General features: G+C 40.0%; 2 protein-coding genes across 2 annotated transcripts in view; both read left to right on the forward strand.

The window, feature by feature from the left end:
• The first annotated feature begins 1001 nt into the window (after positions 1-1001).
• ptgis (prostaglandin I2 (prostacyclin) synthase) lies at positions 1002-7100 on the forward strand. The gene is made up of 10 exons (XM_029431889.1): positions 1002-1138; positions 1278-1401; positions 1934-2109; positions 2204-2350; positions 2463-2575; positions 2693-2874; positions 5007-5160; positions 5459-5640; positions 6096-6244; positions 6773-7100. The coding sequence occupies exons 1-10, from the start codon at positions 1080-1082 to the stop codon at positions 6936-6938; spliced, it is 1452 nt and encodes a 483-aa protein (XP_029287749.1). The 5' UTR covers positions 1002-1079; the 3' UTR covers positions 6939-7100.
• Positions 7101-7842: 742 nt separating this feature from the next.
• Positions 7843-14865, forward strand: part of kcnb1 (potassium voltage-gated channel, Shab-related subfamily, member 1) — a 31775-nt gene continuing 24752 nt past the window's right edge. The window contains exons 1-2 of the mRNA XM_029431773.1: positions 7843-7910; positions 10111-10765. Of these exons, the coding sequence (XP_029287633.1) occupies positions 10190-10765 (576 nt within the window). The 5' untranslated portion in view covers positions 7843-7910; positions 10111-10189. The remainder of the gene's footprint in view (positions 7911-10110; positions 10766-14865) is intronic.

Raw genomic sequence — 14865 nt, forward strand, 5'->3', positions numbered from 1 at the left:
ACTGAACTTCTCTCCAGCTGCTGAAAGGTGAGTCTACTGTAAGTGCATGACTACCCTCTGCTGGTACACCAAGCTCCCATCTTGTCTAATGTGCAGGCTGTAGCAGAGTACTTGCTCCAGTCCTCTTTTTCTGCTTAAAAAAAAAAATGTAACAAATTGTACTAATGTTCAGAACTTTACTATAGTCAGAAATGTATTATGTTGAGATCAAAAAGAAAAAGAAAAGTTATCTATCTATAAATAACGGTAATAGCATTACTGGAAACTGTTTGTTTTAAGATGAGAAAAAAAACATTTTAAAATATGCCAAATTATGGCAAAAGACATCCCATATGCATCATAAGAATTATGAATTATATCTAGTAAGGTATAGCAAATTGGTCATTCGTCCTTTTCATTCACTAGTAGGAATATAAGCTGAATCACAGTATCACATAAACAAAACTAGCGATTGCTCTTTAATTGGGTAATCATCATTAATCATTGGTTTCAGTGTATGAGACTAGTCATCAGCTGACTGACTGGAAGTCATCTTAAGGTTAGGTACAAATAGTCATTCACTCTGTTAAAGGGAAATTTAATGTTGTCATTATCATAGGAAGAATTCACATCAACAAACATTGAGAACTCGACTTTATGACACCCTCCATGAAATATGTGCGCCATGACATTTGTTTTTACGAAATCAAACATGAGTCCCTCAACCACAATGATGTCACTGATGGGAAATATTCTAGCAGTGGGCTTTTCCATGCACTGTACGTAATGTAAAAGAAGGATTTTGTGCTGGCTGTTTAACCGTGTTATGGAATTGTCTTAACTTTAAATAGTAAAAATAGTTAAGTGACATTTTGACTAATTTCAGTTTCTGTTACTTACTCAGGATGTGGTGTTTTTTTTGGTGTCTGACAAGCTCTCCAAAGTGTTGTGTAACGCTTTGTGTCACTAGCCACACCTTTCCACGCCTCCTAAAAAGTGCTAGGTACAGTTGAGCCGGGGCTCAAAGATATAAGTGAGTTGCTAGCAGCAATGGAATATATTATCTGCAGGACAGGACAAGTATCCCACTTTACAGAAACATGTTATGGACAATATTCTTACTGCTTATACTAGTTTTCCTTTACTCAACTCGCACAAGGTAAAGTCATATATTAATATGTTGATATCTGCAGATATTAGATTATTGACAAAGGTGCATTTCAGACATTAATGAATGAATGAATAAACTAACACGATCAAGTTGTTGTAATTTTAACAAGTTTCCTTGCACTTGACAGACAGAAAAACGAGCCACCTCTGGACAAAGGTTTCATTCCATGGTTGGGGCATGCTCTTGAGTTTGGAAAAGATGCCGCAAAGTTTTTGGCCCGGATGAAAGACAAACATGGGGATATCTTCACAGTAAGTTTGGATCAACACAGTATAACTACAATGTACTTTTTTTCAATGGCATTTTTTAAGGATATGAGAAGTTGTTTTGAGATTGAGGAACATTGGACTGTAAAATGGAGTAAAATGAATATGTAATGGTTTGAAACAAAAGGTCAGATAAGATTTTGCATAGTGGAGCAACACGTCTGTCAACTGATCTAATTTATGATATGAAATTCAAGTCAGGTTTTCACATGACGGTAACAAAATGTCAATTTTAACAAGACATCATTATACATGTGTGGTGATGGCAAGTTAATTAGTTCCCCATACTGCTTTTAATGTAAATATATCTAGTAGTGCAAAGGCCACGGCAAGCCATTATTTTTCCAATGTAGAACAAAATGTTTCACTTAATCCTTATAGCAAAAAACTTGCCATTCCACATAGCTTCAAATTAAAAGACAAAGAATGGAAAAGGATTGATAATATGAGTTATGAGTGTAAAAAATGTCATTTGAAAACAATGAATTTTGGAATAACTAAGGTGTTGTCCTCTCAGGTCCGTGTTGCTGGTAAATTTGTGACGGTGCTGTTGGACCCGAGCTCTTTCGATGCCGTAATGAATGACACAGTCTGCTTGGACTTCACCCGGAACAGAAACCAGCTCAGGCAAAGGATCTTCAGTCTGCAGCTGCAGAGCATCAAACCGACAGCAGAGAGGAAATGGATGGAACTGTAATTAATGCATGCTTTTTAACATTAGGGTTCAATAAATGGTAAGAGAAAATCTGTGTTCCAAATCTAAATATGTATTTATTATTTTCCTCAGGCATTTTCAAGGTCTCGGTCTTTCCAAACTCAGCGGCTCCATGAACTCTCACCTTCAGAACCTGCTGCTGAGCGACCAGCAAGGCTGCATCCCTTCAGAGTGGAGACAGGACGGACTCTTTAGCCTTTGTTACAGCCTACTCTTCAGGTGACACACAGCATTTTAACCCAGCCAAAGACTGTCTATCAAATTGTGTCAGTGTGTATTATACCAGGAGTGACAGACGGAAGAAATAAAACTTTATTGTTGTGCTCATCAGGGCGGGATATCTTACATTGTTTGAGAAGCCAGACAATGTTACGGCAGTGTACAATGAGTTCCGCAAGTTTGACGATCTTCTCACCAAACTGGCTCGCTCCTCAGTCAAGCGAGGTAAGCTGCACAATAGCGAATGGAAGTAAAAATGTTTTACTTTTGTTTTCCTATCTGAATTGATGTCTATAAAGCACACAGTAAGGTATGTATGAATTTATGTCGTATCTTCAACAGAGGAAAGGAAAATGGCAAACATATCCCGGGAGCGACTTTGGGAGCTGCTGTCCCCAAACTGGCTGAGCGGAGGGTCAGAGTCAAACTGCTGGCAGCAGAGCTACCGTCACTTCCTGAAGGAGGAGGGAGTAGACGCAGAAATGCAGAAAAGAGCTTTACTCTTGCAGCTGTGGACCACACAGGTGAGAGCTTGTTTATTGTCTGACTGTCTGCCCCCCCTACCCCCCTCCCCCCAAACATAGAAAACTGTCCACACCCAGACTGCATGCTTGAATTCCTTTTCGGTGCTCAGCCTTCCAACAATGCAGAAGTGAGACGCTGTGGATTCCTCTCTGCCTCTTACTCAGATCTGCCTGCCTCAACCTGTAACTCAGAGTGGAGTTTTGTCAGTTATGGTAATGTGAATCAGTTTCCATGACCTTATCTTGTTTGAGGTTAAGTAATTACACATGAGGATGAGTGCGTTAGATGACTGCATGAGTCATGGGAGGTTGTTTCCTCTTTTTTGCCATTCCCTACTGAAAGTACATAGTTTCTCACGCATGATTTGTGCTGATAATATGTTTTTTTTTACTGCTGACAATGCAGCTCCACCCGAGATGTTGTTTAACCTGTGTGTATGGATAGAGACGGTTGTTTCAATACAATAAAACTCTGTTTGGATACTTATCTTTGTCTCGTAGCAAAAAACTTCTCACCTCACCCATCAATAAATCTTCGTGTCAAGTACTGTTTGTTCATTTAGTTTCAAATGGCCACAGTGCTCACATTCGCCATTATTAACTGTATTCACACAGGTGTGAATACAGAATTGTTGCTTCATCGACCTCACCACTCCAGACAAGTTCAGAACAACATGGTGTTGTTGCTCTGTGCTGCCAGGTGGGGGAGATAGCAAGCTGTTTTGATTGTCCTTATGTCTGCTATGCTACATTTGAGCTGTAATATCTTCAGCCCTCTGTTAACCTGCCAGTCTCACTGGATCAATGATTGTTCATCCAGGAACACGGAGCCGAAGCCTTTGCCAGGCCACCCACTACAGGCTATTTGAGATGCTCTGCTGGTTTGGGAAAGACCACTATTCCTCCAGCATGTTTGCTTGTGCTTTTTCATGTCTGCTGGGATATTGGAGCAGTCTGGGATGGAAAGTGGAGCACCACTGCAGAGAATAGAGGCATTAGATGAGAGTCCAGTGGGACCTGCCAGAGTGAATGTGGCTTCTATGTGTGACCGGCAGACGGAGGTATCTCAGAGTGCAATGCTAGGATTTCACTCAAGCCTCCTGATCATGAGTGCAGCACAAGCTGGTGGTTGCTGCTCTCTTTTCATTTTTAATCAATCAATATTATTGACGGAAACATATACAGTATAGACTAAAATAGATTTATTAGTTACTTTCCTTGTAGGGGAGTCAATGTGTGTACACTCTCACCCCCGCACGTAAAAATAATTCTTGATCATCTTGAGAAAGTGTTCTCAGTATACAGCCGCCAGCGAATCAAGTAATACCCTCAAGGAAAATTTGGACATTCTGGGGAATATGCTTATTCGAGAGTTGCCACATGTTCGATAAGAAGATTAAAAACACTCATGCTATGCATATGCTAAGTATGTAGCTGGAGACAGCAGCTGGTTAACTTAGATTAGCATAAATAGTGGGAAACAAGCTAGCCTGGCTCTGTCTGAAGGTAACCAAAACTGCCTACCAGCACCTCTACAGCTCACTAATTAACGCGTTATATCTCATTTGTTTAATCTGTACAAAAAGTGAAAAGAACAAACTAGAACTACAGTAACTACTTAGTGTATATAGTATAAATATTCTCATCTAACTCTCATATTTTCCAAAATGCCAAACTAGTCCTTCAAAAATCCCCACTCTGGGTTAAGGTAACCACGTATATCATGATCTGAGGCATCAGATTCGCCGATCTGAAGATCAGAAAGTCACTGTGATGTACCTTTTTAGTCGCTTTGGGGTATTTGCCCTGTCAATGGAGAGCTGACCTGAGATGTGCAGAAGTAAGAAGAACAGCTCCCTTAACCCATAGCAATTACCGTCTGACAGGCTCAGGTGTCTCTTCCCGAGAGGCTGACAGCAGTGTCTACAAAGCTGTGGACTGATTCACTGACTTCTTCTCATATCAGTCATATTCAGACAGCAGCATTACACAGAGCTGAGAGAAATATCACACTCCCAAAAGTAAATATGTAATCAAAAGTATCTCCACATTGTTTGTCCACATATACAGAATGCTAGAAGCTTATATAAAGGGCCGAGTTTGTGCTAAGTTGGTTGTGCTTTTCCTTTCAGTGCAATGCTGGACCTACTGCCTTTTGGCTCCTTGGCTTCCTGCTCACTCACCCTGAGGCCATGGAGGCAGTTAAATCAGAGATCAGAGGCCTTACTCTGCGGGACACTTCCCTACAGCACAACCCGCCAGAAGCACACAGCACACCTGTGCTTGGTACGTAACAGCTGCTTGCAGAACCTTTTCACTTACTCACTCTTATAACTTGGGGTCTAGCGACTCCCGTGAGGATGGAAACAAAGGCTCATTTGACTTGTTGTAAATAACAAGATGAGTGCAGCACACTGAAACAATCACAGTGACAATAAAGGTTTGCCCTGGGATTCAGTTACATAATCATTTTATCCGTGCAAATGTTTGTACCTCTCCAAATTAAGCCAGAGGGCACCGCTGATTTAACTCACACTGACACCCCTCTGACATCATCCACTCTGCTGTCCTCTCTGTTCTGCAGATAGCGTTCTGAGCGAGACCCTACGGCTCACCGCTGCGGTGATGATCCGCAGAGAGGTGGTGCAGAACAAGATCCTGCACATGGCCAATGGACAGGAGTACCACCTCAGACAAGGGGACATAGTTTGTCTGTTCCCCTTCCTCAGCCCTCAAATGGACCCACAGATACACCAAGAACCACAGGTACTTGTGTGTGTTCTACCAGCGTCCACGATCAAAGCATTAACAGCACAAACATGTTCACTGTAAACTGTTCTTATGATAAGTGCATGAGATACTGTAGTCATTTAACATTGAGTCAGATGAGAAGCACCCACCGTCAGGATACATATAGTTGTGTACGTCCATTGTGATATTTAAGCCATATTATAGTGCACAAAGCAATCTTAAGGAGGCAGGATTAAACAGACAGAATACATCCTTTGGGATGAGCTGCTAAATTCCTACAAATAGTAGGAGTTGACTAGCAAGAGAGCGAGATCAATTCCCAATGTTCATAATGTGTTTATCTTCAATGGTTCGAGGTGATAATTACATGTTATTTGGAGCAGGACACATATGATCAAGTGCATTTGCATGATATTATAATGAACACATCTCATGCCTTCATGTTTATTTTTCGTGTCTCTTCTTAACAGATTTTCCAGTATGATCGCTTCTTAAATGATATGACAGTGAAGGATAAATTCTACAAAGATGGAAAAAGGCTGAAGTACTACACCATGCCCTGGGGTGCAGGGACTAACATCTGTGTTGGGAAGGAGTTTGCTGTTACAGCCATTAAACAGTGAGTGCAAACATCCGCTTTTCTTTTTGATTTATATCTTTCCATGATGTATTATTATTATTATTATTATTATTATTATTATTATTATTATTATTATTATTATTATTATTATTATACATTTACTGCAGTTTCATTCCAATTATCAGACCAGCACAGGACATTCCCCCGAATATCGTCATGTCCTCCATCATTATTAGCAACAAACTGTATAATAATTGTTTATACTCCGTAATGAACTTTATGAAAATGGCTAAGGCTAATGGATAGATATCAATCAAGGTGAAAGGTTGATGCTTGTAATCCGGAAGAATCCAGGAAGCAGGTTAGTTAACGTTGCTTTAGGAACAGGTTATGTTTAGGCTTTGTGTTGTTTATATCAGTTTGGTAGATTTACTTGAAGGGACTTTCACATCATTTGTACATTTAACTGAATGTGTGAAACCTAATATTAATATTATCTAATAAGTCGTGTTTATTGAGGGGCAATTGTCGCCTGTTCTAAACTGCTGTCGCCTCTTGTGTCTCCAGATTTGTGTACTTGCTCTTGACCCATCTTGATCTGGAGATGTGCGACCCGGAGGCTAAAATGCCACCAGTTAATCCAAGTCGCTACGGCTTTGGGATGCTCCAGCCGGACGGAGATCTGCAGGTCCGATACAGACTGAAGAGGACACAGCATGCAAATAGGATTTGATAATTTGAGTAACTGTATATAACTGTAAAATTGTTGATTGATCAAGTATGTACTGTAGCACTATTTATTCAGTATTTAGTATTTAGTTATTTAGTATTTAGTTATATTTACTCAGTGCATCTTTTTTTGGTATTAATATTTGCAATAAAAATGAAGAACTAAGTAAGCCTGACATATCTTCTCATTCACTTTCATTTTATTGTTTTGCTTCCATGCTTTCTCTGCTTGAACATTTGTTAGCTTGTCCCCCTCCACTCAAAAATATGTTTAGCTTATTGGATGTTTAGAGACCTGCACTGCACATAATAGTGTCTGTGCGAAGTTTGACACTACAAGGTTCTTTTCACATTCATCAGTTGAATGGGCACCGTTTCCTTTTCCTTAATTCTGGCTCATATTGTTAGCTCCGTGCCTTCACATCATCATGACCCGAGATAATACATATACTTACCCATCTTTTTATGTGTACTATTATTACACTGTGTGTTTTTCTAACAGTACACCCCGGCCTGAACACAACAATAGTGGCCATTATTTTTAAGTGATACACCCAGGCGTCAAAGCGCGGTGCTGAATGAGTTAATAAGATGTGGAAGAGAGCGCTGAGCTGCCATGGATCCACCGTCAGAGGGATGCGGCGCCTCCTTACACAGCTGACTGGGAAACACAGGTAGTCTGTCCGAATGGGCTCTCGGCATACTTGTTGATCTTCGGGCGAAACACTGGTGCGATATGCGGAGCGGGAACCCGGCGAGTAGGCAGTAGATCGTGCTGAGGATCGCTCTGCCATGTCGGAGGCAGAAGAAGGGGAAATGGATTGGGTTAGACCCTGGCAATAGTAAACCAATAACGGCGCCTCCTTTTTTTTTTTTAAATGCTAATGCTTCATCTTCGTTTGTGCCTGCGGATTGATTGTTCACAGAGGGGTACGTGCTGGTTTGATTATGTGCAGGATGACAACAACTCACTACGGTATTTGTTAAGCTTATTTCCATCTTTTGACTTGGTATCATATGTAACCTATCAATCAATGGTTATAGATTATCAGTAGCAAATAGGACTACTATGCATAACAATTGCACCATTATGGAGCAAGGCAGCCTCCGGAAAACAGAGAAATGCTTAACGATGGAGGATTTGCATTCACAACATTGCAGTTGTAGATGATTAAACATCACAATGAGCTTATTCACAGTCTCAATTTAGCTGCGCATAACAGTACAGTGTGTAGGCAACACAGGGAGAAATGCTGTTTGTTATGGTGTCTTTTTTTATTGCTGAATTATTTAATCGAAGCGTTGTTTCAATGAAACAGGAGGGTGGAGGCTCCTTCAAAATTAACATTTCTTTCACTGCTTCCCTGCAGCCTGTTATTGTATGTCCAAAAGCCGACATAATAATGTGTCCTTCCTCATACATCCTGTGTTCATGTATTTTGTATTGTCTACGTGTTTAGTAATGCAAGTTGTAATGCACAGGGCTAATTGTGTTGGTGAAGTGTTAGAAACTTTGTGTGACAACGATCAATTATCACATCTGCAGGCCCGAGGTGTTGTTGGGCTCCCAAGCTCTCATCACACAGACATACACACAAATAGTGAAGAGTAATAATGTGCAGCTCGTGCCACGTCTTAAGAAATGAATGATGTTGGACATATTTTGTCAGGAGATGATGTATCCACCCCCCCATGGGAGCTCGCAGTGATTCAGCCAGTGAACAGCACTTCCTGGTGTTTCAGCACTACCAGAGTGGACAGCACTCACTTTGTACCACACTCATCACTGTGGTGTCCTGTGTCCCCACCCACAGCACTGCATGGGCGTCACATGAGCAGTGATCAACCCAAATTATAGAGATGACAAACTACAAACAGACACTCATTAAGAAAAATATGTAATTGTTGATAATAATATTCTACCAGTCACCTTAGAGGAGTAATCTAAAAAAATAAACAAGTCAGTGCAAGTTGGTTTGAAAGTTTTAGTATTCAACAAGGTTTTAGTCATGGTTCTCAAATATTGTTTTTCTTAGCCCCAAATAGAAATGTAAGATTCTGCAGACTGCTATCAGGAGTGAGTCATCTCGAGAACCCACATCTTAGGGTATGTTTATTGTAGGTTCAGGACATCATTAAAAAAAGAATTCAAAGAATACATACTATAGATGGTGTGATAACAGCAACGGATGAGTGAAAATCCAGCGATGATAACTCAGTTCATCAGTGCTAAATTTCCCTCCTCATGCAGGAAACCAGTGATTTTCAATTATTGTCTACAGAAGCCTGCAGTTCAAAGCTGGTTACAAGATGTTTTAAAATAGTTTTTAGAGTTTTGGTAAAAGTCGGTTTGGATGACAAATACAATATTAAGTGAGGCTTCAATTCAATTATGTTTCTTCCCATAACTGTTTAGCTAATGACAGGAACGTTTTTTAAAATGTATTTAAGGAGTGCGACACAGATGTTGCAATAACAGTAATCATTAGTAAAATAATAATAATACATTTAATCTGTCTTTTCCTCCCTAGAGGCTTTAAATCAATGATTTTCAATTCTGACAGGAAGTCTTTAGAACTCCCGTCTAAGTGTACGTTTACTGTTGATTGAGGAATTTAAGAATTCATAAAAGATATTTCAAACGATCTGATACTGTGGATGTGGTGATAATATCAAGACATAAATGTCTTGAAAGTATAGTATGCTTCTATCTTTTTCTATCTTTTTTTTCACTGGCCTTCCTCCCTGTAAACCAGGGATTTTGAAATCTGGTCTTCAGGACCCTGCAGTTATTTATGCATGCTATCACTCTAATCAGGGACGATGATAAACCGAGTAGGACCAGGGTTGAAAAACAATTCTTGAATTTACTGTATATCCAATTCTTCATAAGGAAAATGCAAATATTAGGAAGTTAGACAAATCAAAATAGGTTTGTACAATAAATATATTTATATTTTCTTAATTTCTTCGAAAATCTTCTTGTGGCCTGTCAGATTCATCACATACCTCTTGACTCGTGGCCCCCAGGTTAGGAACCACTGCTCTAAACTACCCCTGGGGCCCAGGCCTGACACCATATTGGTTCAGAGTCGAATGATTGATGTGTGGGACTTGACATTTGGAGCTAATCATAGAATACTAATGATTTATTTTTGTTTTTTTTAATCCTTTAGATACAATAATGAAAGAAAACAGGACCAACTGTAGTCCATAGCCCTGGATGTTTGCCTGAGTCCTCAACCTAAAGTCATCATGGAGAAATCCTTGGCAGAGTTAAATAAAGCTGGCTCCCGCTCAACATCATCGTTGCCACCTGAACCGGTGGACATCCTTCGCAGCAAGTCATGTTTCCGCAGAGTCAGGCTGAATGTTGGGGGCCTCCCTCATGAGGTCTTGTGGCGAACGTTAGATAGGCTACCACGAACACGTTTGGGAAAGTTAAGAGATTGCAACACCCATGAATCTCTTATGGAAGTGTGCGATGACTACAACCTCGAGGAGAATGAGTACTTTTTTGACCGACATCCAGGGGCTTTCACGTCAATTCTGAACTTCTACCGCACAGGTAAGCTGCACATGATGGAAGAAATGTGCGCCTTGTCGTTCAGTCAAGAACTCGACTACTGGGGCATTGACGAGATCTACCTGGAGTCGTGTTGCCAGGCGAGGTACCACCAGAAAAAGGAGCAAATGAATGAGGAGCTCAAACGAGAGGCCGACAACATGAAAGACAGAGAGGGAGAAGAATTTGACAACACTTGCTGTGCCGAAAAACGAAAGAAACTTTGGGACCTCTTGGAAAAGCCCGGCTCATCTGTTGCAGCAAAGGTAACTCGTCATTGGATGTTGGGTGTAAGAGATGGGGGTGGCATTGGTTGGAGCAAGCGTTTATCTCAAACTAATGGCATTCTCACCATCCTTTGTTGTTAGTGTGAATTAGCAAATGTTAGCATGATAGCACGCTAAATTAAGATAGTAAACATTATACCTGCTCACTTCAGCATGTTAAAATGTCTTTGTGGGTGTGTTAGCATGGCAACGTTAGCATTTAGCTCAAAGCACCACTGTGCGTAAATATAGCCTTACCGAGATGCTAGCATGGCTACAGACTCTTCATTTTGTTTTATAGTGCTGCATATTTTTGACATATTGATACATGATGTAGTCCCTCTCTTGAAGTAAGTAATTGCCATTGGATGTTTGTAGCATTTTGAAATGAACATGGGATGTTTTAGTTTTTAGACAACTGAATCTTTAGTAATAGGCCAATCAGAAAAATGCTGTGCACAAGAGCACACTTTCACTTTGAATGAAATTGTGTACTGCTAAGCTTTTGTTTCGGTAATATGAGCAACTGGACATATGTCATTTCCATTACTTACAGAGGAAAACAAAATAGGAAAACAAAAGTTTTGCACCAGTGAAAATGCCCCTTTTTCCAGACCTACTAACACATTTTAAAAGACATTTACAGTTGCACAAAATGACTCAATTAAGGACATCTTTGTGTGTTGTGCTTTGGTGCTTACTCATGTTGTGATTGCTCCTAGGTTGGAACACAAAGTAAAGAGTGTAAATAATAGAAAAAGTCAGCGGATGTAATTTATCAGTGTGGGATGTGTGTGCTATTATCTTCCATTATCGTTGTTCAAGAACTAGAAAAAAATACTTAGTCTCACAGTGAAAGCAGCTCTCTGGATGCATCACTGTTTAAAACATGACACTATGTTCATTATCTGTACCTCTTGTAATGCTTCTATTACCACATTTGTAACAAAAGTCCCTTGCTCATTAACTCTTTTATGAACATATGTGGGCTGTGTTTATCTGTTCTTCACTGCAGAAACATCAGAAACAAAAAACACCTTCAAACACACAGATGTACAAATGCACAAGCATCCAGACATACACACATGCATGCTTACACTGTGCCTTTACTCTGGTCATGCACTAACAAATCATTTTAATCTAACTTAGCTGTCCTCACATGAAATATATATAAGTAATTTATTTTGATTGTCCTCTATATTCTGTTAGTTGTTTGTTTGTCACAACCCCACCCTGCATCACTCTGAGCCAATTGAATTTGAGATATTCTGCAGGAGGCTGAATATTGAATTATATCTTTGCCCACATAAACAAGTCAGAAATGATTTAAGGTTGTTTGAATCATTCAGATTAATCAATGCTTGGGAGAAGCACTTTTTTATTAATAGAGGATGATTTTATCATGAATAGATGGTTGTGTGACATGTCATTATTGAGCATATTTCAACAAACAACTTCAGTAATAGAGAAACGTTAGAAACCCAGAATAGGTTAGTTTGTATAAGTCTATCTCATGCTAAAGTCCATTAAGAAAGCATGTCAGACCATACTCAAGCAATTTGTTAGCAAAAGATTTAGGTTAAAGAAAAGTGACAGCAAAGCAGCTGTGATTTTAAAAACCCACGTGTGTTTAATATTATGCATTATTTGGTCGAATGAGCATGTAACATTGCATTTTTTGTTTGTAACAGCTGTGTGTTAAATGCCCCCAGTCATAATTATATGTTTATGCTCACCTTACTGCGCAATAGTTCCTTATCTGAAAACCATGCCTGAGTAGTGACTTCTATAAGGTGTGCTTAGCAGTTTAGTCGGTGCAAAAAGACAGAGTTGGCCCTCAGCAGGCCTCTCAGAGAACCACACCTGCAACTGCAACCTGGGAGGCCACAGCAGTGTTAAACATAAGCAGCCTTTGATCACTCTTCTAGGTTGGATTGGAGTGATCAAAGAGGACGCTGTCTCTTTCCCACGCTGTTTTTAAAAGGAAGCGGAGTGCCTTGTTCGGGAAACGTATAGGAAATGAACCTATTAGCAGTGTTTGCTGGCTGCTGCTTTGCGGCGTGAACTGTCAGCGCTACCCCACAAGCAGAGACAGAGATGAGTGCTGTGAGTCTGTCAGTGAAACGTCTTCTTCATGGGAATCTAAGAGATATAAAATCAATTGTTATTGTGTTAGAGCTGCAGCCTACAAAAAGGAGATGACCACTCTGAGTCGACCATGCGCTGCTGTCTCCATTATCGCACCCTGATATCTGCAATTTATCAAAACATCACTGGAGAACAGTTGTGAAGTGCGTAACGAAGATGGGTGCTCAGTGCTGGGTGCTCAATAAAATGCTTGTGCATATTGTTTTCTAATCATCTATAGCTCTAAATAACCACCAATTAATATGTGGGTGCAGAGCTTACCATTTAAAAAAAAATTGTCTCTTATTTTGGCATCATTACAAGCCTATCGCGGAGGATGGCGTGCCAGAAAAAAGAGCAACCTTGACACAGCAAGGGGTAGAGTTGATCAATTCCTAATTAGCTTAAAAGGGCAATGTGAAACCGCAGACCAAACTACTAAAAGCAATGATAGGGGTTGATGTATTGTCGTAGTCATTGTTAATAGGCTGGAGCACACTGTGGGCTTGTCGAGCGGTCCATCTTTGACCACAGTGTTAGCTCATCAGCTGTGCTCTTCTATCCGGGGTCAGATATGGAAATGTGTGTGTAACAGCCCATAAACAGCACGTGAACGGTAGAGCTGAGCATAAAACAAGTGGTTACCAAGCAACAACAGTATACGTAATTGTATCACCACTGAAGGAGTGGGTACTGGACATTAGAGTAGGTCTTTTTTGTTTTTCTGTGTGTGTGTGTGTGTGTGAGTGTAACCGCACACACGTATTTTAATGACCGCACAAGTAAGCAAGTAGTAGCTGAAATATTTGTCAAGATAGGCAGGGGTAAAATCCTGCCTGTGTTCTTTCTGCTCTGTCATCTTTCCTGTCTCTCTTTTTCCTCACTGGCTCATATCTCTGCTTCCTTCCTCCCCTTCTTCAGGCTCCTCCACTATACCTCCGACTAAATGTCAGGGAAATGTCACGTTAATTATTCTCCAGGAGACTCCCGGCCCAATTTGAAGCTTCCCTCCCTCTCTGTTTACATTCTTTGTAAGCCACAGCATTGTCTGTCTCTAGCTCAAATAAGATTTGAGTCACCATAGAATAAGATTGTGTCTGTCTGCAGGCAAACAGCGCCTAACAATAAGATTGGCGCCAAGAAAAGCCCCTTTTTTTTACCCGCAGTGACATTTATGTAATGTCATCTCATATTTGGGTTGTTTCTTCTCATAAATGTTATCACTATCACTTAACAACCAAACAAAGCAGTAACCTAAAAGCTAAAGATATGAATCTCCTTATTATTAGGCTACTACAGTACAATGTTACATTTGGAATTTGGATTCAAAATATTTCCCTCCATTACTGAAGAGCTCAGATACCTTAAATAGTCCCATAGTCCCATATTCTTCACTAACATTTTTAAGATTCTGTTTGATGCTTAGCAGAAAAATTGAATCCAGGTTTGACTTCAATTAAATTACAGAAGAAACCAAAGACGAACATGAATGTTTCTGTCATATTTGTCCTCTGTAAATCAGAAAATGGAGAATTACCAGTTCCTTTTCCGTCAGTGGGTTATTGTGGATCAGATGGCAGGCAACAAATTCCAATTTTGCTCCTCTCATGATACACTTAAGATGACATATAAATGCAGTTTGGCGATATTCCTACTCATAAATCAGTCTGCAGCAGAATCCAAGTCATGATGCGACCAGAATAATCAATCACTATTTCTGACAGCTGGAAAATCATAGCCAGTCAAATGGATAATAGGAAGTCATAAAAACAAGACTAGAAGGCTGTGTCCCAATTTAGAGGCTGGGTCACTTTAAGTCTTTGTTTCTAGACTGAGTATCTCATGAAATACCAACACTTCTTTTCCCATTTCAAAGGATGTTTCATATGTAGCTTTCTTTTGTACAAATCCCAAAAATAATTTTACAAAGGTTGGAGTATTCAGGCATTCCTTATCAACACTTTTGTGTCTGG

The sequence above is a fragment of the Cottoperca gobio genome, chromosome 5 (assembly GCF_900634415.1).
Source record: "Cottoperca gobio chromosome 5, fCotGob3.1, whole genome shotgun sequence".
In the NCBI taxonomy this organism is placed as follows: domain Eukaryota; kingdom Metazoa; phylum Chordata; class Actinopteri; order Perciformes; family Bovichtidae; genus Cottoperca; species Cottoperca gobio.